The following is a 27213-nucleotide window of genomic DNA, read 5'->3' on the forward strand; positions in this document are numbered from 1 at the left end:
TCGTACGTGGCCTTCAACACCACATTTCCAACACCTTAGAGTCAGTTTCTTCTCACTTTTAGTCCGTATCAAAGACTTGACTTGTCTGGATAAATCATTTAAACGAGCCCTCAATTGATCCACTGGCTCGTGGACTCGCACAGCTCTGACTGGGTAGCGATTGATGCTGGGCTGCCTCGAATTTCATGGCGTACAATAGAGCTCTTTTTACGTCCTTGACATCCGCTATTCGCAGAGCTCTCTGTGTTTTAGGATCCCGGATGCCGTCGATGAAGTATTGCAGAGACAGGATTTCCTTTGTTTCTGTCGGGCTTTTCGAAAAGGCGAAATGAGTAACTTTCTACATCTGTGGCAAGTTCCTGAAGCGTTTCTGTAAGCTTCTGTTGACGCGATTTTCATTGAAGCCTGCAGAAGTCTTTTAAACACTTCTCCCCAAAGCGCAGGTCCAACGCGCCGGACAGAGCTTCGAAATCTAGCCTTTTGTTTTCGGGAAGATTCTAAAGGATATCCGCTGCGTCTGCTTTCAGAGAAGCGGCGAGATGACAGGCCTTAGCTTGGGAATCCCATTCATTCGCTTCCGCCCCTATAGAAAATTGTGTCTTACACACTTGCTAGGAGGTTTTCCCATCATATGTGGATAGCTTCAGAGATGGATGAGCAGGCAAGGATAAAAATTTAAAACTTTCAGAATTGCTTCTTTCTGTCGCTATGCACTTCTTTAAGGTATCAACTTCTTTGGAAATAACAGCAGAAACCCTTTCATCAATTTGTTGTTGGACGGCAGAAACGCTTTCTTCAATTTGTTGCTCCACCGCAGAAACTCTTTCTTAAACTTCTCCAACTGGATTTGTTCTTCCTTCCATAGCCTCGAACTTGTTTTCTATCATGCAGATAATTTTTCTTTTCATTTCCTCTTGATCTACTTTAACGGAATCTTGGCATGTTCTCATCTCTTCTTTAATTGATCGCCCCTTCCATCTTTTCTTGGAATGCAGCAAATGCGGTCATCAACTGCCTGAATTGTCCTTCGATCGCTCTTGTAATTAGCATTCAAATCCCACTTCTGACACCAAAAGTATTGCGTGCGTACGAGTTCGTAATAGACTGAATGCACAAGTCCGATAAAAAAAAATAAAATTTGTTCTTATCAGAAGAAATAAAACAAAATGCTGAAATTTTTCCTCACAGATATTCGTACAATATCACACAGTAGTTATATTTCAAACTACTAAAACATTAAATAGAAGAAAATTCAAAGCGCAGAAAAAGCTAATCCGATCTCGCCGCGAATTCGCTACAGTCAACAACAAGAACTAAGTAAACAATTGAACTGAGATGTTTTTCTCCGGCTTTTTAATCATGCACAAGAACATTCTGGTAATTTTTATTTTCTCGAGGTTTCTGGAAAGCAAAAGAGTAGAATTACAGTTACAGTAACACACAATTGTATTTATTCAAATTTTAAAATAAATTACGAGATATCTAATTATTAAATGCGCGTACTAGGGAAATGAAGCAATTTTAATTACAATTCTACTGAAAATAGCAAACTAAATACAAAATCCGTAACATTACTTTTGTGTTCTTAATAAGAAGTGCAAGCAGAACAATTCAGAGTAGTAAACATCGGGACCACATCATTCGGATACTTTCATCGATTTTACATTCCTGATGCAAATAGTATAGCGAATATAGAAAAAGTATGGCATCATTTAACTCTATAAACGTGAACATCAATCACGTGACTGCGTCCATGATCACACATTCGCAGTTTCTAATATAACTGCCCTTTTTTAAACAATAATAAAATAAACCCAAAACAGGTTTAGTTTAGTTTTTAGTGTGTTAGAACAACTTTCACCTAATGCGCACACTTTCCAACATTTGTGGTATCCCATTTCAACAAAATTTATTTGTATGTTAATGCCATTCACCAGGTTAAACAAAAATGTGAGGATAATAACATAAACAAAGTTTAACAATACCAACTTACAATTTAATTTTACAGCTTTTTGGCCAGAACAACATTCGAAATATTTACTATAATGCTCAAAACCTCTTCAGCAAGTATAAAAATATTAGAGATGCATTTTACCGTTTAATTTTTATGACAGTAATTATTTATTATTTGTGTTCCACCTGGTTTTAATTTAATTTTGTGTAGTTTTAGGGATGGTGTTATAGCTAACCATTGGAATTTTCCAAATAGCGCGTGTAGAATTCGAGATACCACCTGATAATTTCTATTTGGTCTTGATGACAAATTTTGTTGCTATCCATATTATACTTAATGATTTCTCTCCAATTCTCGCGACATGATGAAATATTCCAGAAGGAAGTTTGCATGAACGTTTCACTTTCTGTTCCCAGAGGATTCTGATATGACTTTACCTGCCCGATATACAGCTAAACTCGACATCAGCCAATACCAATGAGGAAGAATCACGGAGCACCTACAATCAAAGCCCATCTACTTTCACATCAAAAGAGTAGGTTTGAGCAGAGTTGGGGTAAAACAGAAAATAGGGATAGAGGAGAGATAAAAGGAAAGTCAACATGGCTGTGAGGGATAATCAAGATATGCCTCAGAATGAGAAAGAAAATAGTTGAGAGAATCTGTAGACATCAGAGGTTGCCAATCCATTCTTGAGTCTGGGTAGAGCTAACATTCTTCTAATGACCAGTTCCCTAAAATTAGCTAAAATTGAACACAGTCGCTTTCAGAAATACAGCAGTATTCCTGAGAACATTAATTAGCATCGGTTTTGAATATCACCATTCGACCACCTTTGCAGGATAAAATCATCTGGAACCATAGGTGGTCTGTTAGAACGGTTTCATTGGATTCAGTGTTTTTAGTTTTAACTCAGTTGACTAAGTTACATTTGATTGCCATCGAACACACTTATTGAATCTATGTAAATTTTACGCAAAATCTTTATCATTATTTATAACTTTCTTATAAGGTTTACTGAGAAACATATATGATGCAGATATAAGTTTTTATTAATCAGCGTTTTAGATTTTTTTGAAAAGTCTAAAACTAATAATAGATGTAACCGAATACAGATAATCAACAAAATGTGTTATAACCCAGAAGCTTTGAAGATGACTTCCCCAAAAAACCAGTCTAAGGAAATCCACTTTATTAGGAGAATTTTTGTGTTACCAGTTAGAAAAGAAATTATACTGAGTGCTTCCAAAATGTATTCTCATATTCAGTAACATTCACGAGTCTTGAAAGATAAACTGTTAGCCATTGAAACTGCAATACAATAACGAAATCATATTTAAGACATGTTCAAAGCATTAAAATTTCAGGCCATTTGGAACGCAGAATATGCAGATACATATCGTGTGCAACCAAAATGGGCAGTCATTATTTCTGCTGCACGGTTGAGCATAGAATGTAATACCTGGATAGCAGCTTGAGGTATTAACAGTATATGAGAGTTCTCCTATGTGGGTCCTCCCTCAAAGTAGGATAGGGGCGGGGGTAGCAATGCGTAGGTGCCTGTCCTGTCTATACAACTAATGGGCCTCAGTACAAGGTTCGCCATTAGCGATCAGGGCACTAAAAACTGGTGCCAGTAGTGTACCACAAAAAGACATGATCAACATGATGCTGCTAGAGCATGAGTAACCAAAAAAGCACAGAAAAATGGTCAGACCATTTCCAAATAATAATAATAATAATAAAAAGAATATCAGTATATATATGGAAGGGAAAAATCTTAAAAACCTTTCTTTCACGAGACGAGAATCAAGCTTTCCTAACATGCTTCTAACAGCATTAAAACACTGGTCTGCCATGAGAGAGTGGACTTGCAAAATCAGGATTCATCTATGAATCCTGATTTTGCAAGGCCACATATCATCCCATGTATGTTGTTCTGCGCACCATTGTGGCTACAAAGGCCTATGCAGTACCATTAAATATTGGTGAAGTAATGCTAGCCTTATGACTAGTAATGCTAGCCTTAGCCTTATGACACTGCAGACACACATGTTCGTGACACATATCGATATTTATTGTTCTGCCAGACATCTCCGAATTATGAGATGTGTGATGTAACCACGATTCACAGCGACCATGCCTGTAAAACATCTCACTACTCTAACGTTGATGTATCTGGGTAGTTACGTTCCTTGGCATTTCTCTGTCTGTTCCTGCTGACCTATATTTGGATGACAATGATGTGATTTCTTTCAACATGAGTAGTAACTTGATAGTAAGATAATGTGTAATTCCAGTATACAAGCTTTCCAGTAATCAAATTGGGATCTTTTGGGTAAGAATTCCAGCTTTTTTACATGAGGAATACTAGACATTTTACGTAAACAAAAAACGAGGCATAACTGTCCATAACATTCACATGAATAGCACTGATAATCATTTACATATCCTAACATGTATCTTGCAAAGTCAGGTTAATCAAATACTTACATCATGTAGCAATTTTAGTGGGTGCTAGTTTATACATAAGAATGGGCATTAAACACTGGTGATTAACTTAGAAGATTCAATTTCTTTATCATAATGGCCTGGCTATACTCAATTACATCATCTGTTCCACATGGTAAGAAAAAAAGTTTAGGCCAGCTTGAAAAGAATTTTTGCACACTTTGTTAGCTGCTTGTGTGTTCAAATATTGGTTTAGAATTTTATTTCACAAGCTGGGTGTAATTGTTGAATTCAAAATTTACATTTGAAAGTTATGTGAATTATTGATAATGCTCTTAGCCATGTCTCTGAAATTTCAAATTCAGGCTAGTTCCCATGATATTCTTTAAAAAAAAATCTGATGTGTAAACCACATGACTTCCTTGTACAGAATATTAAATTATGCACGTTTTCCTGCATTTCATTTAAACTTATTGAATTGAATTAAATCTACTTCTTTGACAGTGCATAAACCACAACAGAATAAATGCACTCTTTAAAATTCATTATATTTCTTTACCACAGTAACACTATAGCGCTAGGTTCACTTAACAGTGTTACATCTCATTCATTTTATAACTCAGATTGCACAAAAATTATATCATCTGAAGAATAATCTAATCGTTGCCACATGTTCTATTTAAATTCTATAATAAATCTAAAACAATGAGCAAAAGAAATTAAAACACCCTAACCGCCCCCCAAAAAAACAGTTTTTCAAAGAGAACTCAATATTCCTCATTCAATTAATTCAGTTCTCATTTTGCGACAAGACAAAGATACATAAAAACTCAAAATATCTATATTAAAAATTACAAAGTAAATTTAAAATACTTATTTCCTCGAATACATTCGAGAATGGATAAAGCATGATTTAATTCGCAATAATAAAATAAGGTGTTATCTTTGTTGATGTGAAGCTTAGTTTCTCTAGATTGGCAACAAATCCACTATTATGCTCAGTTTCAAATATAAGCAAATATGGCTGCTATGGTAAAAATAATTAGGCTTAGCTGCACCTCAACAACTTTTAAATTGTTGATAATTTTACTGATCTTGTATGTAGATTTACTAAAGGCGTAAAAAAACCTTAACTGCAAGATAAGAACAACGTAATTCAATCATTTTTAAAGCAAAAAATGCACAATTTGCAAACATATAAGAATAAAGAAACTAAGTTTACTGAGCCAAGTAACAGAATGGATACATAAATGCATATATTTATATAGTCTTGCTGCGGCTGATTGCAATCAAAATGGGAGGTGCACATCTACATGTTATAGTAGTCCTATATACAAAATTTCAACATTCTGAGATTACTCGTTTTTGAGTTGTGTGAGATAGATACATGCATACGTATGTACGCACAAACGGCATAAAAAAATGTTTTCAGAATCCATTTAAAATCAGTTTTATAATTTTTTGGGGGAAAAGAGTCTTTTACTCTGTCCTTACGTATAAATGTCACACAAAAAAATCATTAAATTCAGTGCAGGATTTATGTATTAGCTACACAAGCTATAGCTTAGGGCCCCTCAAATATCCCTCTAGGTACCCAAAAATCATATTTGGCACTGACATATGTCTGGAATAATTAAGGGCCCCATATCTCATATAGCTTAGGGCCTTGTCAAGTCTAAATTTAGCTCTGGTTAAATTGCATTCGATAGCAGTCAAAATGGTGCACAACTACATGTTTCAACAGTCATATATACAAAATTTCGATGTTATGAGGCTACCCGTTTTTGAGTTATGCAAGATACAATTGTACGTATGCGCAGATGCCACGAAAAAATGTCTTCTGAATCCATTTTAAATCAGTTTTATAATTCGTTTTGGGAAAAAGAGTACTTTATTCTGTCCTTACGTACAGATGTTATGCAAAAACACCATTAAATTGCATTCGATAGCAGTCAAAATCGATACTTTCATTGAAATATGATACCTGGAATTTTTTATGATTATAATATACGCAACAATTATAATACAGGCAACAACTCTAATATTTGGCAGCAACAATTTGAAAAGGGAACCAACACTTATTAAACCTACGGAAAATGGCAAAATGAAATTAATGGCCTTTCTGGACAAATTGCCCCTTTGGGCTAAAAAAGTAATTTCGCCAATTATGAGGAACTTGTAAGAGATCCTTATCTATTTAGATTTTGGTGTGAGGTTTCTGCAAAGACAACTTCATTTCAATAGGATATTATAATTTCATAATTTTAATGTTTGTATAATATAATTTCATAATTCAATTGACAAAAATTTTATTTCATTAAACACCTCTTCTCCAGTGTTAATTGTTTTCAATAAGTGGATTTGTCATTCTCGCAGGGTAAAAGAACTGCCATTTGATAGAACTATTTATTCAAAGATTCAGGTGCATGTGATCCAAAGAGATAAATGCACAGCTATATTTTGAGTAATTCTTTTCTGCATTAAAAACAGAAATAAGTCTCCTTATGACAATAATTTGTGATAAAACAAAGCAATTTTTATCATTTAACATTCTGCTCTGTTATTTTTTTACAGTTGGTTTTAAAATATATAGTTTTATAATCAATAACTTTAATTCTTAGACTAGCAGGTTGTCTGCAACTTGTAAGCTTAAAATTTCTCTGTGCTAAGGGGCAAAATCAGCAAACATATGTAAACTAGTCACCAAAACTAAAGGATAATGATAGAAATAAAATATATCTGATATTTAATGAAAAATTATTAATAGAAACTTATACAAATGCATTATTTAACATTAATAACAATGTTTGACTATTGATTATTCACAAAATATTGAAATAAAAACCAAATTTATGTAAATTGAAAAATGATGGAAAAATTAAGTCACCTCTTGTGGAAAATTTTTTCTTTAACATGGTGTACGGTCACCTTGAACAAATATACATAACTCAAATCCTGATTACATAGACTTTACATAGACGTTGATTACATAGACTTTACATAGACACTGATTACATAGACTTACATCAAGTCTTGCAGAACTGCATGCTACTCTTCTAAAAGTGCACTTTTCAGCTACTAGAGGGTATAGGGAGGAATTTGGCCCCCCAAAGCAGCCCACACATGCTTAAACGCGTTCCAGTTGGGTGAGCAAGGTTGACAATACATTCAAGTGATATCTTCTGTTTGCAAGTATTCTGACACCACATATGCTCGATGAGGCCGTGCATTGTCACCCATTATCAAAAACTCTGAGTCAACAGCACCCCCTAAATAGTCTAAATTGGAGTTCCAATACATTGTCCACATATCTTCAAGTGACAACAGAATCTCCTTGAAAGGTATGCAGCTTGGTGTGGCCATTTGTCAAGGTTCCTACCCAAACCCTAAAACTACGTTTGCAGAAATGAGATATTTCACAGGTATGGGAAGATAAGTTGTGTGTTCTTTTCTCTCTCCAGATCAAAACTTGTCTAAAACCACTGTTCACTACATCTAAACTCATCAGTAAACAATACTTGGGCCCAGCCATCTTGGCTCCACTGGACATGACAACGGCACCAATTTATTTATATGGGCATCTCTAAAAGTTGGAGTGAGTGGGGACACAAACAATTGCTTACCTTGCATACAACCTAACCTCTCATTAGGTAGAATGGCTAATTCATGTTTCTGTGGCAGCCTGAAGGTCTAAAACCAAATCTCTTGTAGTCGCTTCGTGGTTTCTTCGAGCTGAAAATGACAGAAAATGGTCTTCTGATGCAGTTGTTGCTCTTGGTCATCCTTGATCAGGCTGGTCTATCAACTGATCCAGTGCTAAAAAGGGGCTTCAAAGCCTTGATATTACACTTTGAAGGATATTCAAATCTTGGGCAACCTCCATTTGTGTTTGACATCCCTCGATTCAACCAATTATTCACCACTTTTGGCCTTCACTTAAATGATGCCTTTGAACCAATAAATACTGAATACCGATCACTCTCAAAAACCACATTCACTTTAAACAACAATGCAGACTGGAATTCCAACAAGCGTCTCTTGTGCACCACATTGTCAAATACTGAATCTGCATATTTCTGGCACTTATGCATACAAGGAAGTGAAATTTTGAGTTCAACTGTATTTAATTAATATAAATAATTACATCAATGGGCACTGGTTGCAACATTGTGAGCATACTTTTTCTTATCCTTTAATTTTGATGATCAGTGTACTTTCATAAAACAATAAATGGTAAAACTTGCACGCCTTTTGAGCTTTTCAATTACAGAATTTCCAGTGCTGATATGTTAAATTTATTTGTATAGCAATTGTTTAGTATAAAAACACATTTATACTAAACAACTGCTTGCACAATGAATTTTTTATGCAGCATGCAATAAAACAAGAAGCAAAACAAGCAGCATGCATAAAAGTAAGTGAACTAAAGAAACTTTTGTAAATTTCCTACTTAAAAATTATTTACCTCTTTTGGTTATTCCTTTGACTATCACACAACTGAGCTTGGTAGTTACAGAGCTTTGGCTTTTGGATTTAAGGAAAGCCTGCTACTTGACAATACTAATTATTAGAAAGCTCAGACAAACGTTATGTTTATATATATATGCTTTCAAACATCCTCTTTACAAAAAAGATTCGAAATGACCTCTTTGTTTAAAAAAAAAAAAAAAAAAAAAAAAGATGAATACACTTCATTATGCTGAATAATACGGTTACTCACTAATACTCATTTTCTACAGAATGTAAATAACTAAAATTAAGATAATACTTAAAATGTGTAAGAAAAATTTTCCAAAACAGTAAAATATCTGATTTATTAAACAACATTTCTATATACACATAAATCTATACAAATACTTAACATGAAGGAAAACATTAAATTTTTACATCAGTATAATCTCAGAAAATAAAATAAGCTCCATCAAATCTTAAGTAATTTTGTTTAACACAATTCCACTGCAAAACATCTAAACGGAATCACACTTTACATGGATGGAAGTCTCAAGTTAACTTTATGGGGAATATAAATTTATGGCTTAGAAGAGACCAAATTTTTTGCTCTTTATGGATAGGACCTTTATTTTTATCAATTTTTTTCACACATTCTAGTGTGATAGTATTTTTTACTCATCAACAAATGACAGTAAAATAGAAAACACTTACTCTTTGATTTCACAAATACATTTTGGTAATCCATTGATTTCAGCAACAGTTTACAGTAAATATACACTATACAAAGATGAGCAATATTTCTTATAAAGATTCTTTCTTAGGAAGAAGAATAAAATATTTAATAAAAACACTTATGCAAGGGGGAAAATGATGAGATCATACTTTTAATTGAAATTTTTCAAAACCTGAACTGCATTTGTGTATTCAATTAAATAATGAACTCTGGCCTTTAAAAATATATATTGGACATAACATGAAAAAGTTTTGTACACTATTCCCATAAAAAGGTACTCATTATATAAATATACTATACTTATATTTTAAAGGACATTTATATATGCACACACTAGATCAGGAATGCAGTAAAAATATTACTAAATATACATACTAAAATTATATAAAACCATTGAATGACCAACATATTTAAATAATAATTTCTTACATATTGAACATTACCAATGTTAACTTACATTTCAAATTAATAATATAATTAAGTAAAAATTATGATTTACATTTCAATTAATCTTTAACTATATAAAATGTTACAGCTTACAATTTATACAGATATTGAGATCAAATTCATATTTTCCCACTGGGAAAAGATATCTCAGCAACTGCAATTAAATTGCTACTTTAAAAGGAAAATTAATTGTTTCAACATCTTCACTTTTAACAGGTTGAAGATATTAAAGTTAGTCTACAATAATTAACAGAGCTCATAAATTCACAATTTAGTTACAATTCAAAAGTTCCTATTCAAATGTCCGTGGAATGTTACTAAATGGTAAAATAGGACAAGTGGCTTCTAGTTCAATTGCAGTAGAAATACATTCACTGGAAGTTACATAATCACCCATATCTTGTAGAATCTTACCCATGTTGAACCTTAAGGCAGAGGGAAAAAGTCACATTAAAATGTAATGCAAAATATTTCATACTTTATGCATATAATATTTATGCAAAAGGTACCTTCCTTTCATAGCAGCCTTGGCAAGAAACAAATGGCTACCGATCTGTGCATGTGCACACAGTTTATAATTCTTTAGCAAGCGAAAAGTTTCCCTTTTAAAACATAACAGTTTTTTGTTGTGAAATATTTAATATGGTTCTGAAATATTTAATATTTTCAGTCTTCAATAGATGAAAAAAATATGTCACAGTTTTTTTATCAAAAGAATTTGTAAAAATGGCCATAGTATGCAATAATATGTTGGAAAAGAAACTATCTAAAGATGCAATTGTCAACAATTGAAGAAAAAAAGGAAGACACATTTTTTCTTTTGTACATGCCTTAATAAGACTTTATAATTATGCAGTAGGATGCTTGCATTTTATTTAAATTTTCTCTTCAGTATTTCGAGATAAAGCTTTGACATTTTCAATATAATTGTCTGCTACTGTTTTATTTTGATTGGAATGCTGAATAACAAATTTATTTTGAAAATGGCTCATATAATTGGTAGATGGTTTGAAGGTTATGTAAATGCACTTTTATAAGACAAATATTTGTATCAACAAATTGTACAGCAGCGTAAAATTCGAATTAACTGCAATTCAAAGAAAGATATTTTTAATATATTAAATTTGAAAGGGAAAATTGAACAGTTTAAAAATGGCCCCTGAATTGGAATCTAAATCTGTCTGAATGCAGGTAAATATAAAATAAATTATGTCTCTGATCCTGAAGGAAAATCCACCGACTCAAAAATCCATTGCATTGGGACTGGGAATGTCTTCTGCCGCTGCAAGTTAAGTTATTCATAAAGACCTGAAGTCAAAAGTGATGTTTATATCTAAAGTTCATCTGCTTTTGCCAAAGCATATAGCAGAAAGAAAAACAAACTGTTGAAAATTATATGAAAAACACCTAGCAGCTGATAAGTGGAAATTTGTGGTAACTCTTGATGAGGTGTGAGTATATTTAAGTGATCATAATTTAAAAAAAGATAAACTTCCTGCTGCTGAACTGATGAATGTGACCATATGAATTGACTTCATCAATGTATAGAAAAGTTCCCAATGGGAATTACCATATTTGACGGCATATAAAGTGCACCCTTATTTAGAAGGCCACACACAAGGGAAAAAAGTTTCAATAGTCCGTGCGCCAGTGCGGTACCACAATAACTTAAAATGTGGTTCCTTTTAGTTCTCACATTTCGTAAAAGCCAAATAAACAATCACTGAACGTAATTACCAAACATATTTTTATTAAGGAAAATTAACAAACGGCAAGCTATTTTGAACATGATATGTAAATTTCAATAATGAATAAATGAATGAACGGCAAGCAATCAACCATAATACAAAATAAAGCAGAAACAACAAAAAAAACACAGATTCAAGGAAAACTTTGCCTATCATGAAATTAGACTTTAATCACTTTCAAAACCATAAAAATCTTTTTCACTATCATCATCATCGAAAACGAGAATATCGTCATCACTTCCGTCATCGCTAGTATCACCTTCTTCAAATAATGCGTCGTCTTCTGTTCCGTCAAGAGCATTACTGATTTCGCACTTCTTAAAGGACTTAACAATTACTTCAGCCATTACGTCCTCCCAAGATCTTTTTACCCACTCGCACACTTGTGAAATAGAGGGCCGCTTCATTCTACCAGAGGGCGTGATGTGGCTCTCCTATCCACTTGTTCCTAAGTTCTCGCACTTTTTCCTTAAATGGCTTATTCACTGATACATCTAAAGGCTGCAATTGGCTAGTCAGTCCACCAGAAATGACAGTTATCTGGGTTTTTAATTCCCTCGCTTTATTCTTTATGGTTTCAGTTCTATGGGCGCTAAACTGATTCAAGTTCAGGCCAAGATGGCGCTGGGCATCGAAGGCTATGTTTTTGTTTTTTAGCAGTCTTCAGTTGATCTTCCTGCAGTCGCCAAGTACGTATCATTTTTTCGGTAGGTGGTGGACCGAAATGCCTTGCTGCTGCTCTGTTTCCATGCACTTTGGCATAGTTTAACACTCCTAGTTTATACTGAATTGTATAGCTTAATCTCTTGTTTCCTGTAGTCATACTTTCCAGGGTATTTTTTTAAAACAAATAAGTTTAAGTACCGATACCGACATGTTTATACAGAGTAGCACCGATACTGACACGTTTATACAGAGTAGCACCAATACCGACACGTGTGTCGGCAGAGTCAAAGAAAGTTTATGTAAAGAAGGAAAGGCTCCATAGACGTAATGTGACCGTCAAACCTGTTCGAACTTTGACATCAGCTTCAAGCTTTGGTGCTTTTTGGCGACAGATATTTCACGCATGCGCAAAATAATTATGGCAGATGTAGAAAAAGTTATGTGTGTGTAGACCTTTATCCAGGCTAAAAATAATATTCAGTATTGAAAGTTAACATGTGCCCTTCATGTATAAGATGCAGGTAACTTTTTGAAACCAAATTTAGGAAAAAAAGTGCGTCTATATGCCGTCAAATATGGTTATAGTTGAAGGATTTCATTAAAATGGTAAATTAAAACTGAAAAAAAGACTTAAATAAGGCTTTAGTAATTCGCTGTTCTATCAGCAGATTATTTTAGAACCAATTTTTATGGAAAGGCCATCAGTAGAGTTGAACTTCATATGAAAAAGCCAGTAGTCAAATCTCTAAATCAACTGTGCTTATTTAGCAAAGATAAAATCAAAAAAGGAACAAAATGAAATCCCTTTTAATAAAATATATACAAAATCCTCTGATGCTTCTTCTATGGAAGTTTGCATTTTCAGTTTGTTAAAATCAGCCTTAGAAAAATGGCCTCCAAGAACACTGAACCAGGGTTGCCACTCAAAACAGGAGAATGAAATTCCCCAACTTTTTCAGGTGTGTTTCAAGAAAATTCCAGGATACCCAGATAGTGCACGTTGGCTGCGCTGAGGGTAAATTCATTTTAGTACCACTTGAAAACACAAAAATTTGCCAATTACATATGACTTTACATATATATATATAATCTCAGTGGAGTTGTTTTCTCCACTGATATTTTTAAAATAAATTCATGTATTTTATATTTATTCAGCAGCATACATAAGTAAAAAATATCTGCACTAAATTTCGTGATGAATTTATAAATTTCATGACTAAATTTCATCATATCACTGCTAGAATTAGTTTCACAAGTATGTCAGAGGAAGTTGCCTGAAATTTGAAAGTATTATTTACTAATAGTAAAAAATTTAGAAGGTGACTAAAGTTTTCGTCACCTTCAGTGAATTAAGACCCATACTTTAAATATTCATCACAATATTTTTTCATCCTACAAAGGCCCACTATTTAGAATTTTTTTTATACAGGTCAGCTTATGTCTTATCAAACAACTTCATCCTAGCTTTCAAATGGTAGATCCACTGATTCCTTGGAAATGCCTGGCACTGACTCCAGACCTATTATCTATGGTAGTTTCAGTTCTGTCTAAAGATCTAATTTTAACCATTTATCTATTTTTATATACAAATATTTCACTTTTAAAAACTCTAAAAAGAATGAAAACTAAAAGCAAATTCTACACTAAAATTTGTTTGACTGTTATAAATGTGAAGAAAGAGAATTATGTTAACTCATTTGATGAAAATCTCAGTACAGAGATATGCAGTGATAGAGTAGGGAAGGCAGTGGCTTACACATGATGCATAAAGAATCAAGCAATGTAATTGGCAAAGGCAGGGTTAGTTACAACAAATTACATTATTTAAATACACTGGTTATCATAAATTAAGGAAAAATCACAAAAATCATGATTACTGAAAAAGTTACATGTAGAATTTTATCAAACTTACCCACAATATACAACATATGGTAAGGTATCAAATAACATAAAAATAAATTACCAGACAATTATGGTAGTATAGAAATTAGCACATGTATAAAACGAACAAAGCAAAGGTGTCAGTTTGCGACAGGAAAAGTACCTTCAATATGGAATATGATCGCCTCTAGAAGCAATACAGCACATACAGCGATGCATGCGGTATATCAGTTCCATAGGAAGCGAGAGCCATTTCTCTTGCAAAGCAGTTGCAAGCATGGCAAGGGTCTGAGGGGGTGGATTGAGAGCAGCTAGACGTCTCTCTAGAGCATCCCAAATGTGCTCAATAGGATTCAAGTCCGGGGATCAAGCTGGCCACTCCATGCGCATAATTGTTTCCTGTTGAAGATAATCATCTACAATGCGAGACCTGTGTGGTCTGGTTTGGTTTGGTTTATTTAATTATGGCAAAGCACACAAGGGCTATCTGCCTAAGGAAAGGGATGCCTTCGTGGAGGACTTTCTAAGGGAAACTAGCTAGTATACATGTTACACATGGGGAAAACCACGAAAACGCCCATGCAGCCAGCCCGTTCGCGCCCTGTGTGGTCTTGCGTTATCGTCCTGTAACAGGAAAGCATCACCTATTGCCTCGGCACATGGGCGCACATAAGCATCAAGGATGTCATCTCTATAAACCGGAGCATACATGGTTTCCGTTGGAAAGACATGGAGGTCTGAGTGTCCACCCAAAGAGATGCCACCCCAAACTCAGACACTGCCCCTTCCGTATGCATCTCTTTCATGGATGTTTGACGGATGAGGTTTTAGGTTCTCTCCATATCAAATAATGCCTACTATCACTTTCTAGACTAAACCTGGACTCATTCATAAAGAGAACCGCCCTCCATTGATCAGGCGTCCAGAGGACATGTTGTCGTGCCCACTGTAAACGGTCCCTCCTATGGCGTGACATGAGCGGCACACAAATGGCTATTCGCCTCGCATACAGACCACCTTCGTGAAGCTTTCTACCCACAGTTGACATTGACACGAATTTTCTGGTGGCTGCAGCAAGGGAGGATCTAAGAAGAGTCGGAGTAGCAGTTCTATTCCTGTGTGCACATAATGTCAAATATCGGTTATTGGCGCTCGTCGCAGCAGTTGGCCGTCCTTGGCTTAACCTCCTAGATGCCGAATCTGTGGTTTGAAATAGCCTTCAAAGTCTACGAAGGACGTCACAGAAGGACTCACATTTAGCTATCTGGCCACTTCTGTTTGACTTTATCCTGACTCTAGTCTCCCAATGGCTTTCCATCATAGTTCTGCAGGCAAATGATGCCTGGAGGTCATTGTTACAAATCTTACATTTCTGATGTCACTATCACAGTAAAATATGTGGGCTTGCTCTCAAACATGGACTTTTATTCTCCTCGCAGATGACGTATTCCGAGTGCTGCGCCTCTAATTTGCATATTGCAGTTTTACTCAGCTACTCTTGCTTGGCAACATATTCAAATTTTACACAGTTTGGCTTATTTTTGAGGGATCACTATTTTTGTGATTTTTCTTTAATTTATGATAACCAGTGTATTTGTCCTATCAAAAATCCTCACAAATATTTTCCCTTTAAATTTTTGAATTTCTTCAATATTTTGCTTTTTAGATAGCATTTATCATAACAATTTTCTATTTTCCACAATTATTAATACATTTTTTTCATACCTCTATTACATGTTGGGAACTGCCGGTTTAGGGAATAAAAATTTCCTTTCTCATTGCAAAGCAGTTTCATCGATTGTCAGAATAAGGAACTCACTTCAACCCAATGGTGCGACAAGCAATTAGACATGGAAGAAAAAGCTGTTATTGACTGGAATAACTGTATGAGGAAAGTCTATTCGAAATTCCTGATAAAACATTCAGTGAATAAAATAGAAGAAATTGATAAAATTTTGCGAGATTACTGAATCTCACTTCATAAAATGGAAAAATACTGTAGGGACAGTATTGCCACAATAGTGAATTTTAGACAGCATTCGTCGCAACAAAATGAATGCTTCTTGATTCATGTATCCAAAAGAAATGCGAGAACCCTCATGAGAAACATCCAAAAGCATATGAATTAGGGATCATCGATCCACACAGAGTGCTGGAATGATTATAAAAGAGAAGAATGTCACTAGATGGTGGGTCAAACGAACAACTTTGTGGATAAATGCAGTTGGTGCTCATTTATGGGAAACAAAAAGTAGAACACTTAAATGAGTAAAATAATAGAATGAAAAGCACAGGATATGGCTACCCATTACCAGGAATTTTATTTAATAGAGCTCAAGTTCATGCATCATGTTGGCTATGATAATGCATTTGATGCATTATTAGTAGCAACTTTTGAACAGAGAGCCCTAGAAAACACCTATTTAAAATGAATTTTAGGGTATGCTTATGTATGTTGCTTATTTTAAATAAATTGCTGGAAAATCATATTAAGAAAAATAATAAATACAAATTTGTATTACTTCTATAGGTATATTCAATAAACTATGTAGTGTAGATGTCAAATGCACTGTTTTCTTATAGAGCAACTGTTTATTTCTCACCAAGGTGGAAATGTGTTAATTTCTTTCCCTTCTTGTCAAGGTGGCTATGAGTAAGTACCAAATAAACTATAATAATTTTTTCATATTAAATGCAATACAAAATGTTTATTTCCCTAGAAATACTCTTTAAATACCGATCGTTTTTTTTAAACATTTTTCCAAACTAAAGTTCTTTGAAGCATCTTCAGAAAATAAGTTTGGGCATGTTAGTTTTAGCAATTACAATACTAAAAATTTACATTCCATGCTCTGCTGTTCACATAAACAAAAAGCAAAATAAAACAGAACATAAGATCAGTTTCAAAACAGTTTTTGGTTTCCAAATTTCCTATGCTTTGAATTTTAGCTTGAATGAAGTATAGTAATTGTAAACTGCCATGCATCCAACAATACAATTTTTACATTGTATTTATTTTAGCAGAAACTCTACACAATCAAGAACATTATATCCAAATTTCCAATTCTTTCATTATTACTATAAATTGTCAACTGACTAACTTATAACAGAAAATTATAAACAAATAATCAGTTAAATCTCAAATATTTAAATTTAATTCAATAGTATGGTTTATTTCCCTCAGCAGTTACAGTGGAATCCTGCTTAAGTGTGAACAGCTATAAGTAAAAAAAATTATATGAGAAAAAATAACATACCATGATTGGTGAGACATAGGATCAATAGTTACAGCATCTCTGAGAAGTTTTTCAGCCAGCCTACTGTTTCCCAAAGTATGATGAACCATGCTCTGAAAGAAATCACAGACACATAAGAGAAATTTCAAACTATCATATTTTTCATACATATAGATATGATAAATCATATTTTGCATTCTCAAAGTAGATACAATAACAAACATTCAGCTTTACCTGGTTTGAATGATTCAAATTTATTCGCATTATTGCAGTACAATACCACCGAAAATACTGAATAAATACCGAAAATCCACCGACCTGAAATCCGCATTGCCTCTCAAAATATAAACATTCAATTTATAGGTTCTGGAAACTGCCACATAGAGAATGAAATATCGAAGAAAATACTTACCGAATAATAATGACTCATAATGGAAATACCAAATTATTAACTTATTTTGAAGCACCCTGAAGTTTTAAAACAAACCTTTACCAGAAAAATGTTTGAAACATGTAAAAAAAATTAAATATTTTATGCTTTATCAATAACCCTTATTTTATATGTTTTATTGTATATGTCCTTAATGGTTTAAATATCCCTGTAATCACTAATATAAATGAATAATATATATAATAATTTAACACATATAATAAATTAATGTAATAATGTATATGTATATTAACGTAATAATGTATATAATGAAGTGTATCTAATAGGCCTTATTTCTTTTGCACTTTTAGTCTGAATATTATGATTTATCTTTTGTGTCCTGAAATCTGAAAAATCCTAAAATCCGCACAACCTCTGGTCCCAAGCATTGCGGATTTCTTGATTTCTACTGTACTTACTTCCATTATACTAACTGGGTAGCAACTCTTCTTTATAAAATAGGTTTAAAAATTCCTCTTTAAATTTTATATATTTATTCTACTTTTTTAGTGCATTTTTCTTAATAGTTTATTTTTTCAAAACTTTATAGTGAATTCCAAATATTCTTAATTACATCTATGGGACAAATTCTCTATAAACAGTTTTGGAGCTTTTAAACCATTTATTTTATAACATTATAATAAAAATTGCTTACCCAAAGAGCAAAGTTTTGTAGAATTTAATATCTATACTGATACAAATAAAAACAAGCAAACAATCAGAAGAAAAACAACGTTAGACTGGCATACCAGAAAGCCAAAAAAGCAAAACATTTTACAGATGAAGAGGAATTTTAAAATTACTGTAAACACCTAAAAACATATCTACACCAGTCACATGGTATGTATTTGTTTCATACTGGCACATTTCTCTTCCCTGTAGACCAGGGATGACTAACTCATAGGTACACTTGGGCCAAACAAACAAGGTTTAATTTTAGGCGGGCCGCAAAAAAAAAAAAAAAAAAAAAAAAAAAAAAATCAATATTCATAGAAACATAGATTTATTTCATATAATACAATAATAAACATATATATATATATATTTATATAGAAAAGAACAAGAAAAATTTAATGTTTACGTCCTGATACTTGACATCTCTTCTCTGCTATTATCTTTCCTATTTCGGGAGAAATTTTGTTTGCAGTGATAACTTTCAACGCTGACCCAAGGTGAGCATCATTAATACGGTTTCTAACAGGAGACTTATTACCTTTCATGACTGAAAATAACTGCTCGCACGAATTTTCGAGTATTTTCAAACCTGGCTGGTAAATATTTGTAAAATTCAGGCACGCCCACTTCAATGAATTTTGCTTTCAAATTTGAGTTGCATTGAATCTCGATCACCTCCATTTGCATATGGCTGGGTACTGAGTCAATACTTATTGAGAAAATCGAAGAAAACAAAAAAAAAAAAAAAAAAAATTTTTTTTCTTCGAGATAACTAAAATCATTAAACCTCGTTTCAAATTCAGTTGTTAAATTTGCAATTTTGTCTGCGTATTTTTGATATGAACAAGTATCATCTAAACTTGATTTGTTCATGCTGCACGTCGGGAAGTGCGTCAAATCTTCATTTTTAAGTTGTTTTTCCCAAAGAACTAGTTGACATTTGAATGCTTTAATTATGTCAAACATGTTCGTAATGACATGATATTTTCCTTGTAACGATAAATTTAAATCGGTTAAGTGTTTGGTTATATCAACCAAGAAAGATAAAGATAGATAATCTTGTATCCATATTGGATTGTAAAACTAACTTACGTCTTGATTTTTCGTTTTTAAAAACTGACATATTTCTTCTTTCAAATCCCAGAATTGTCTAAGAATCTTGGAGCAAGATAACCAACGTACCTCGGTATAGAAGGACAAACCCAAATATTCACTATCTAACTCACTTAAGAAAGCAGTGAATTGACGCTGATTTAAACCTTGAGATCTTATAAAATTTATAACTTTTTTTATATATGACAAAACATTCTCCCTATTTATTACTTTCATGCATAGAACTTCTTGATGTATAATACAATGCATATGATGAATGTTTGAACCGTGAATTTCACTAAGTTTTTTAATTAGTAATGCTACGAAGCCCTTGTTTTTCCCGGTCATTGATGGAGCGCCATCTGTAGCTACAGAATTTAATTTTGCCAAAGGTAGATTGTATTTCTGCAGAAGTCCAAAAACACAAGTAAATATATCTTCTCCTGTGGTAGTACCAGGCATCGGTATTAGTTCCAGTAATTCCTCAAAAATGTTAAAATTCTTGTCACAAGAACGAAGAAACACTGCTAATTGAGCTTTGCCACTAATGTCCGTGCTCTCGTCACAGGCAATGGAGAAACTTTCGAAACTAGATGATTTTGCTTTGATCTGATCACTTAAATTCGCGGCTAAATCAGTAACTCTTTCCGCAACTGTTATTTCGAGACAATGAAATTGATTGAAAAGCCTTCACATTTCCAGGACAAACAATTTCTCCAGCTTTCATTAGGCATTCCTTGATGAAATCAAAGTCAGTAAATGGCTTCGAATGTTTAGCTATCAACTTGGACAAGACGTAGCTTGCATGTACCGCCGCTTCACTTTCTTGCAATACTTTACTAAACATGGACTGTTGCTTTCTCACTCCTAACTTGAGCTCTTTCAAATTTTCTTCTCTCATTAATCCTTCGTAATTGTTATATTTCGATTTGTGTTGTTCGTAATGACGTTTAATATTATATAACTTTGGTACATTAATAGTATTATTACATATCAAGCAGATTATTTTACCTTTTATTTCACAGCAAAAATATTCTAATTCCCATTTTACTTGGAATATTCTATGTTCGTCATCGATTTTTCGTTTAATTTACTACCACTTGGTTTTGATATAGACATACTGAATACAAAGGACTGGAATAAACATGGTTAACGTTAAAAAGTTAACAAAAATTTATTCTTTCCACAAGAGATAAATTAAAATGCTGAAATATTTCTTCAAAAATATTCTAACAATATCACAAAATGTCAAACATGTAGCAAAAATCAATTCAAAACAGAGAAACTAATTCTATCTCACAGCGAAATCGCTACAAATCAATCACAGCATTAAGTAAACAAACAGTTCGCTAGAACTACAGCTACTACTGAGATGAGTTGTTTGTTCTTGGCTTTTATAAGCTTTATAATTAATTTCTCGAATATACTGGAAACATCTATAAATATCTGGATTTTTGTGGATGGCAACAGCTATTACGAGATATTTATTTATTAGGTATTAAATGCACGCGCTGTTCTATTTTTAACCTTCCAACGCAGCTGTCTTTTCAAAAATCGTCTGCGTTGCTAAGGCAACATGAAGCAAATCTAATTACAATTCTAAATAAAAAAAAAACTAAATAAATAACTATGAAATCTGTAACAATATGAATTAAGTAATAATTAATAATAAAGCAAAGTGCATGCACATGCATGCACCAATATATCGTACAAAACTATGATTGGAAAACTGAAACCATGAGTTTGGCCACATTCGGCTATCGGGGGGATGTGTACAAGTTCTGAGTGCACGTGTCCTTCAAAAGCCGAAGGTAGCTGAACGCAAGCTACTCAAACGCATTTGTAATTTAAGTAGTGTGTGTGTCAGCTCGCTGTGAGTAATCTAACAACACTGAATAAATTATCGTTAATTACTTAGCAGTAAACATTTCATTTTTTTCTTCGTCGATATGTTATTTTATTATTATATATTATTATTTGCCGATATATTGGCCGGGCCGCAAAAATATTTGTTGCGGGCCGCGAGTTTGCCATCCTTGCTGTAGACAGTTAAATAATACTGAACTGTAAACACATCTTTTCTAGCAGGTGTGATTACTAGTTTATTTCATCTTTCTACAAATAAATTATTATAAGATTTACATATGTGTTTCTATATAACAAAATCTCTGTTCCCCTTCCAATATATCTTACATTCAAAATATTTTGGAAAGGACTTGCAAAAGAAAAAATATATTCATTACATAATAAAAAAAATTACGAGGCGTATTTGGAAACTAAGTACTATTTTGAAAAAAATAAAATAGTAAAACAATTTTTTCGAATCCAATTTTAATTTTACATGAAAATACATGTCTTAAACTATTTTTCAACATAGTTTCCGTCAATGATCAAACACTTGTCATAGCGGGTGACCAGTTTTTGTATACCATCGTCAAAGAAACTTCCCGTCAGTTTCGATAACCATGACTCCACAGCATTTTTCGTGTCATCGGCAGATCCAAAGCGCTTGCCACCGAGTTCGCACTTCATGTAAAGGAACATTTCATGCCTCTGAAAGAGTTGTCATTGTGAAGCGTCTGTTCTCATGAATTGCTTCATCAACTTTCCTTACCAAATCATCGGTGACAACAGAAGGCCAACCACTCCGAGCCTCGGCGTGGACATTTGTTCGACCTGCATTAAACATTCTTACCCACTTTCTCACCATTCCATCACTTATCGCGTATTCAATGTAAACTTCTGTCACTAGACGATAAATTTCGGCCGGTTTAACATTCCTCGCGTTCAAAAATTTAATCACGGCATGAATCTCACAGTAAGCGGGAGAACTAATTGTCTTAAACATTTTGAATGTGCACAGCAAACTGAAAACACAACATAGAGCAACCAAAATGGCGACAATTGAAAGTGACTGTACAAGAAAGACTAGTGCGCATGTGCGGGATGCCTACCACAGCGCTGCGACGGCGCTAGAATGAAACCGTACTTAGTTTCCGAATACGCTACGTAGTTATAACTTAACTATAATTAATGCTTACAAAATACTTAGACTGCACGGTAAGAAAGCCTCCATTAGAGGGCACAAATTGAGAAGCATGAGAGTTAGAGAATCAGAGAACTGTACAAATGAATATAATGCTGGTATGTTCTGTTTGCATTGATATTTCCCAACATACAGCTGCATATACATATGTATAATATATATATTCTATTAATCAACCAGACAGTATTTGGTATCACAATTGGAGTCAATTGTGATACCAAAGGGCTGAATCCTGGAGAAGGCATGGTGTAACTGTCCTTCCCTTCATAGGAGACAAAGGTGGCTCACCTATGAGGTGCCTCTATAATAATGTGATCACTACTTCTGGCCTTAGATGTGACCAAGCTGAAGTCAGCTAAGGGCCCGCCACTTGGGGAGGGAGAGGGCATTCTATTAATAAACCAAAAGTAATTATTCAGCGTGGGATTACAATCATCCACCCCAGAGAGATCAAACACACCTCTAATTAATAGTTAAAATCTTACTTTTTCTGGCAGATTGTATAGCCTTTTCAAATGTTGTATTAAAATAAAAGTTTCTTTTAACAGGTGATATGTTAATGCAAACAGCACAAAATTTCTACTACAGGTTACAAGGCATAACCTAAACAACCGTATCAAGAGTTTTACACTCATGTTTTCCAGTTATCAGACACACAACAGAAATTTTGAACTATCATATTTTATGCATCTTTCTCAATGTAGATATGATAAACCATATTTTGCCCCTTTCTCAAGTAGATACAATAACAAATATTCAGCTTTATCTGGTCTGAATGATTCAAACCTATTCATATTATGGTACTTACGCATTAACGCAACCAGGCCAAAATTTGCATAAATTGCCAAATTTGGCAACCCTACTTACGGCAACCCTACGTGTTATACGTAGTTTTGTAAAAAGAGCATGTGGAGATTCACAAAATTTTCCTGCATTTTCGTGCAAATTTTTGTAATTTATGAGAAAATAGCAGTGTACATGGATAAAGTCAAGAGTGTGCGCAATGCCATTTTTGTGCAATTCTGGGATGTTTTTTTAAGTAAAAATAAGTCGACGTGTACATGGTTATGGCGAATACGGTTTTCAATCAGTGCTAAAAGCAATAGCCAAAAGATTTCCGCCGAAAAAATAATTCTGCAACTTATTCAAATTCGAAACCGGAAGGGTTTAATAGCTATTTTATATTTTAAAACAAAATAATATAAAAAACTGTATTAAAAATTATCTGTAATTAATAAATGTAAATTTTCTTTCTATTCATACTTTTTTACTCAAACTTACAAATAGCGCCAACCTGGTTGCGATAATACGTAAGTACCCATATTATTGTAGTACCTGCTTTTATTAAATATCATACTAACTAGGCAACAACACTCCTTTATAAAAAAGTTTTAAAAAATTCTTCTTTGAATTTTATATATTTATTCTACTTTGTACATTTTTCTTAATAGTTTATTTTTTCAAAACTTTAGATTCTATTGCTGATATTCTAAATTACATCTGTGGGCAAATTCTGTATAAACACTGTTTAGTTTTTTCTGAGCTTTTAACCCTTTGCGGCACGGTATGCTTGGTCTGTGCCCACCTAAAAATTTCCTTCTGTACGCACAGAAAAATTAAGTGAAAAAGTATTTATAGATTACTATAAATTAAATTTATAGTAACCTATAAATTTATAGGTTACTATAAATTACTCTGAACCTTCTTTATTTATAGTAGATCAACACAAACCAGTCCATATATTAGCCATGTTTAGTTTTTTAAGACCCTCATTTTTCAAAGAAATTTTCCAGATTTTTTTTTAGGGTATAAAAGGAAATGTTTGAAAAGAAATGTCTATGTTATTTTTTTTAGCTGTATGCTAATCTCCTTATTCTATATTAGCTTTAAGTTTTTACCTTGAAATCTTGCCTAAAATCGAATGGCGAACCCCATGTTTGCCCAGACCGGGCTCACCCATAATCTAGGACAACTGAGAGTCTGTATTCTATTCTTTGTTTCTCCGCATCTCATTGGTCAGTTCTTTGACAACAGAAAGGTGGGTCCACATCTGTGTTTCATTTCCTGTTTTTCTCTTTTTTTGGGGGGGGGGGATATTTGGTTATCAACTAACAAATAGTTGGGGTGATTTTCTGAAGGTCAATGGTAATTTTATCAGTTAGCTGTTTGGTTTTTCACTAGAGCAGTTCTCTTTTTCTCTTTCGCTTTCATTCAAAATTTCACTAGCACTATGTTTAATAGTTTTGAGATGTACATGTTTATTTAATTTTTTTTATAGTTTATAATTTCTAATTGTAGATATAAAATTAGTTTTTTTTTTTTTTTTTTTTTTTTTTTAATTATTTTCCAAAAGGATCAGAGCAGGCTGACCATTTCTGAAGCAATGAAAGTGCTATACGAATTCCTTTCAGATAGTGAATCTGATACGGGTCCCGGTACGTGTGCAAAACATGCGATAATCATCATATAACCCCAAAAAAGAGCTTTTTAGGGGGGAGGGTAGAGTAGCAGGTCTCCCCATGGCACACCCTGGGTAATGCTAAATATGCTACGGTATTCAGAAGCTAGTGTTTTTTAATCGTAGGCAAAATCTCTTACACTTTTACGCGCTTCCCAGCAATGCTTCTTTCATCACTCTTTTCAAAGTTCTATTAATCATAGGTAAAATCTCTTATTCTTTTACGCGCTCCCCAGCAGTGCTCGTTTCAGCACTCTTTTTGAAGCTCTATTCAATCAGTGTACCCGCTTCGGGCACACCCACAGAATTAAAACGATAAGTTAATTTCACTTCACAAAATTTTACTTGCGTACACCTCTAGGCCTAATTAGACAGCCTACATTTTTTTAAAAATTGAAATTCCAACTTTAAAAGGTAGCATGCCCGAAAGGGTGAAAATATTTATTTTCATAACAACATAATCAAAATTGCTTACCTAAATAGTGGGTTTTGTAGAATTTAATATCCATACTCATACAAATAAAAACAAGCAAACAGTTAGGGGGAAAACAACCTTAGACTAGGCATACCAGAAAACCAAAGGAGCAAAACATTTGAAGAAGAGGGATTTCAAAATTACTGTAAACACCTAAAAACATACATATTGTTGCGTGCGTACGGGTTCGTTATGAAATGAATGCACAAGTCCAATGAAAAATGAACAAAATTTATTATTATCACAACAAAAATGCTTAAATTTCCTCAGATATTCGTGCAGTATTACAATACCTCACAATAGTTATCTTTTAACTACTCAAACGTTCAAGAGAACTTAATTCAAAACAGCTAAAGAGAGCTAATTTGCGAATTTGCTAAGTAAAAGCAGTTTTCTAAACAAACTCTTAAAAAAAGAACAAAACTAAAATCACACGAACCAAAAGGTTTTCCTCCTTTTATGAGATTTTAAACCACGCGAGAGAATTTTCTGGAACTTTCTCGAAATCAAAAAGAGATATTTATTTATTAAATGATAAATGCACATGCTCTTGTATTTTTAATTTTCCGGCTTAGCTTTCCTTTAATATTCATCAAGCACTACACTGCACAGGGAATAAAACAATTTAATTTATAATTCTACTAACATTAGCTATTTAAATACCAAATCCAAAACACTGCCCCCTTGCCGTCCCGGGCAGTACAAATCCCTGGACAGGAAGCCAAACTTGCAACTAAGGCATAAGTGCAATACTAAGCATTACATTACAATAACAAACAACATGAACAAGAAATGCAATAACTAACTTTAAACAAATCAAATACTATCAAATACTAAATACAAGTCAAAAACTAAATACAAATCAAATACACATTTAGAATCAAAAAGGACCATGGTTTTCCACTATTTACAATTATTTACACTACGTACTATGGCCATAGTAATAAGCCAACCTGTCATAATGAATGACTTTATGTTTAGAGTTCGAAGACTCCCGGATTCGAACCACGACGTCATACAGCCTGTTTAGGAACGTGTGCGGACCAACCCAAGGTGACTGTAATTTGAGCCTGACTTCTTTTTGTTGAGTCGGGTTCCATAACCACACCTTGTCTCCTTTGTTAGATCTATGTCCAGTAGCTCTCGTGTTGTATCTGGACTTCACTTTCTCCGTTGCCAAGTTGACTCGTTTTCGTGTGGAACGGTGCATCACTTCAAACCGGGCCTCGACATCTTGGATGTATTCCTCAGGCGATGAAGGTGCAACCGGAGGGCGACCAAACAAAGGATCAGAAGGCAGACAAAGGTCTCAACCGAAGAGCATCTGAGATGGAGAATAGCCGGTAGTCTGGTGGTTCTCTCTGACCCTAATATGATTTTGGCAGCTTAGTGAGTAGGGTCTTTCACATGAGACATCGGCGTTTCCAAGCGATGATCCCTTTTGAAGATGGATCGTCACTTCCTCAGAT

The 27213-nt window shown here is 33.7% G+C and overlaps 1 protein-coding gene across 1 annotated transcript in view; it reads right to left on the reverse strand.

The window, feature by feature from the left end:
• Positions 1–9200: 9200 nt before the first annotated feature.
• Positions 9201–27213, reverse strand: part of Ttc7 (tetratricopeptide repeat domain 7) — a 91004-nt gene continuing 72991 nt past the window's right edge. Inside the window, exons 17-18 of the mRNA XM_035353007.2 lie at positions 17590–17681; positions 9201–10462 (exon numbers count right to left, since the gene is read on the reverse strand). Of these exons, the coding sequence (XP_035208898.1) occupies positions 10330–10462; positions 17590–17681 (225 nt within the window). The 3' untranslated portion in view covers positions 9201–10329. The remainder of the gene's footprint in view (positions 10463–17589; positions 17682–27213) is intronic.

The sequence above is a fragment of the Stegodyphus dumicola genome, chromosome 6 (assembly GCF_044657685.1).
Source record: "Stegodyphus dumicola isolate Sdum_Otavi_A_Nest chromosome 6, ASM4465768v1".
Classification (NCBI taxonomy): Eukaryota; Metazoa; Arthropoda; class Arachnida; order Araneae; family Eresidae; genus Stegodyphus; species Stegodyphus dumicola.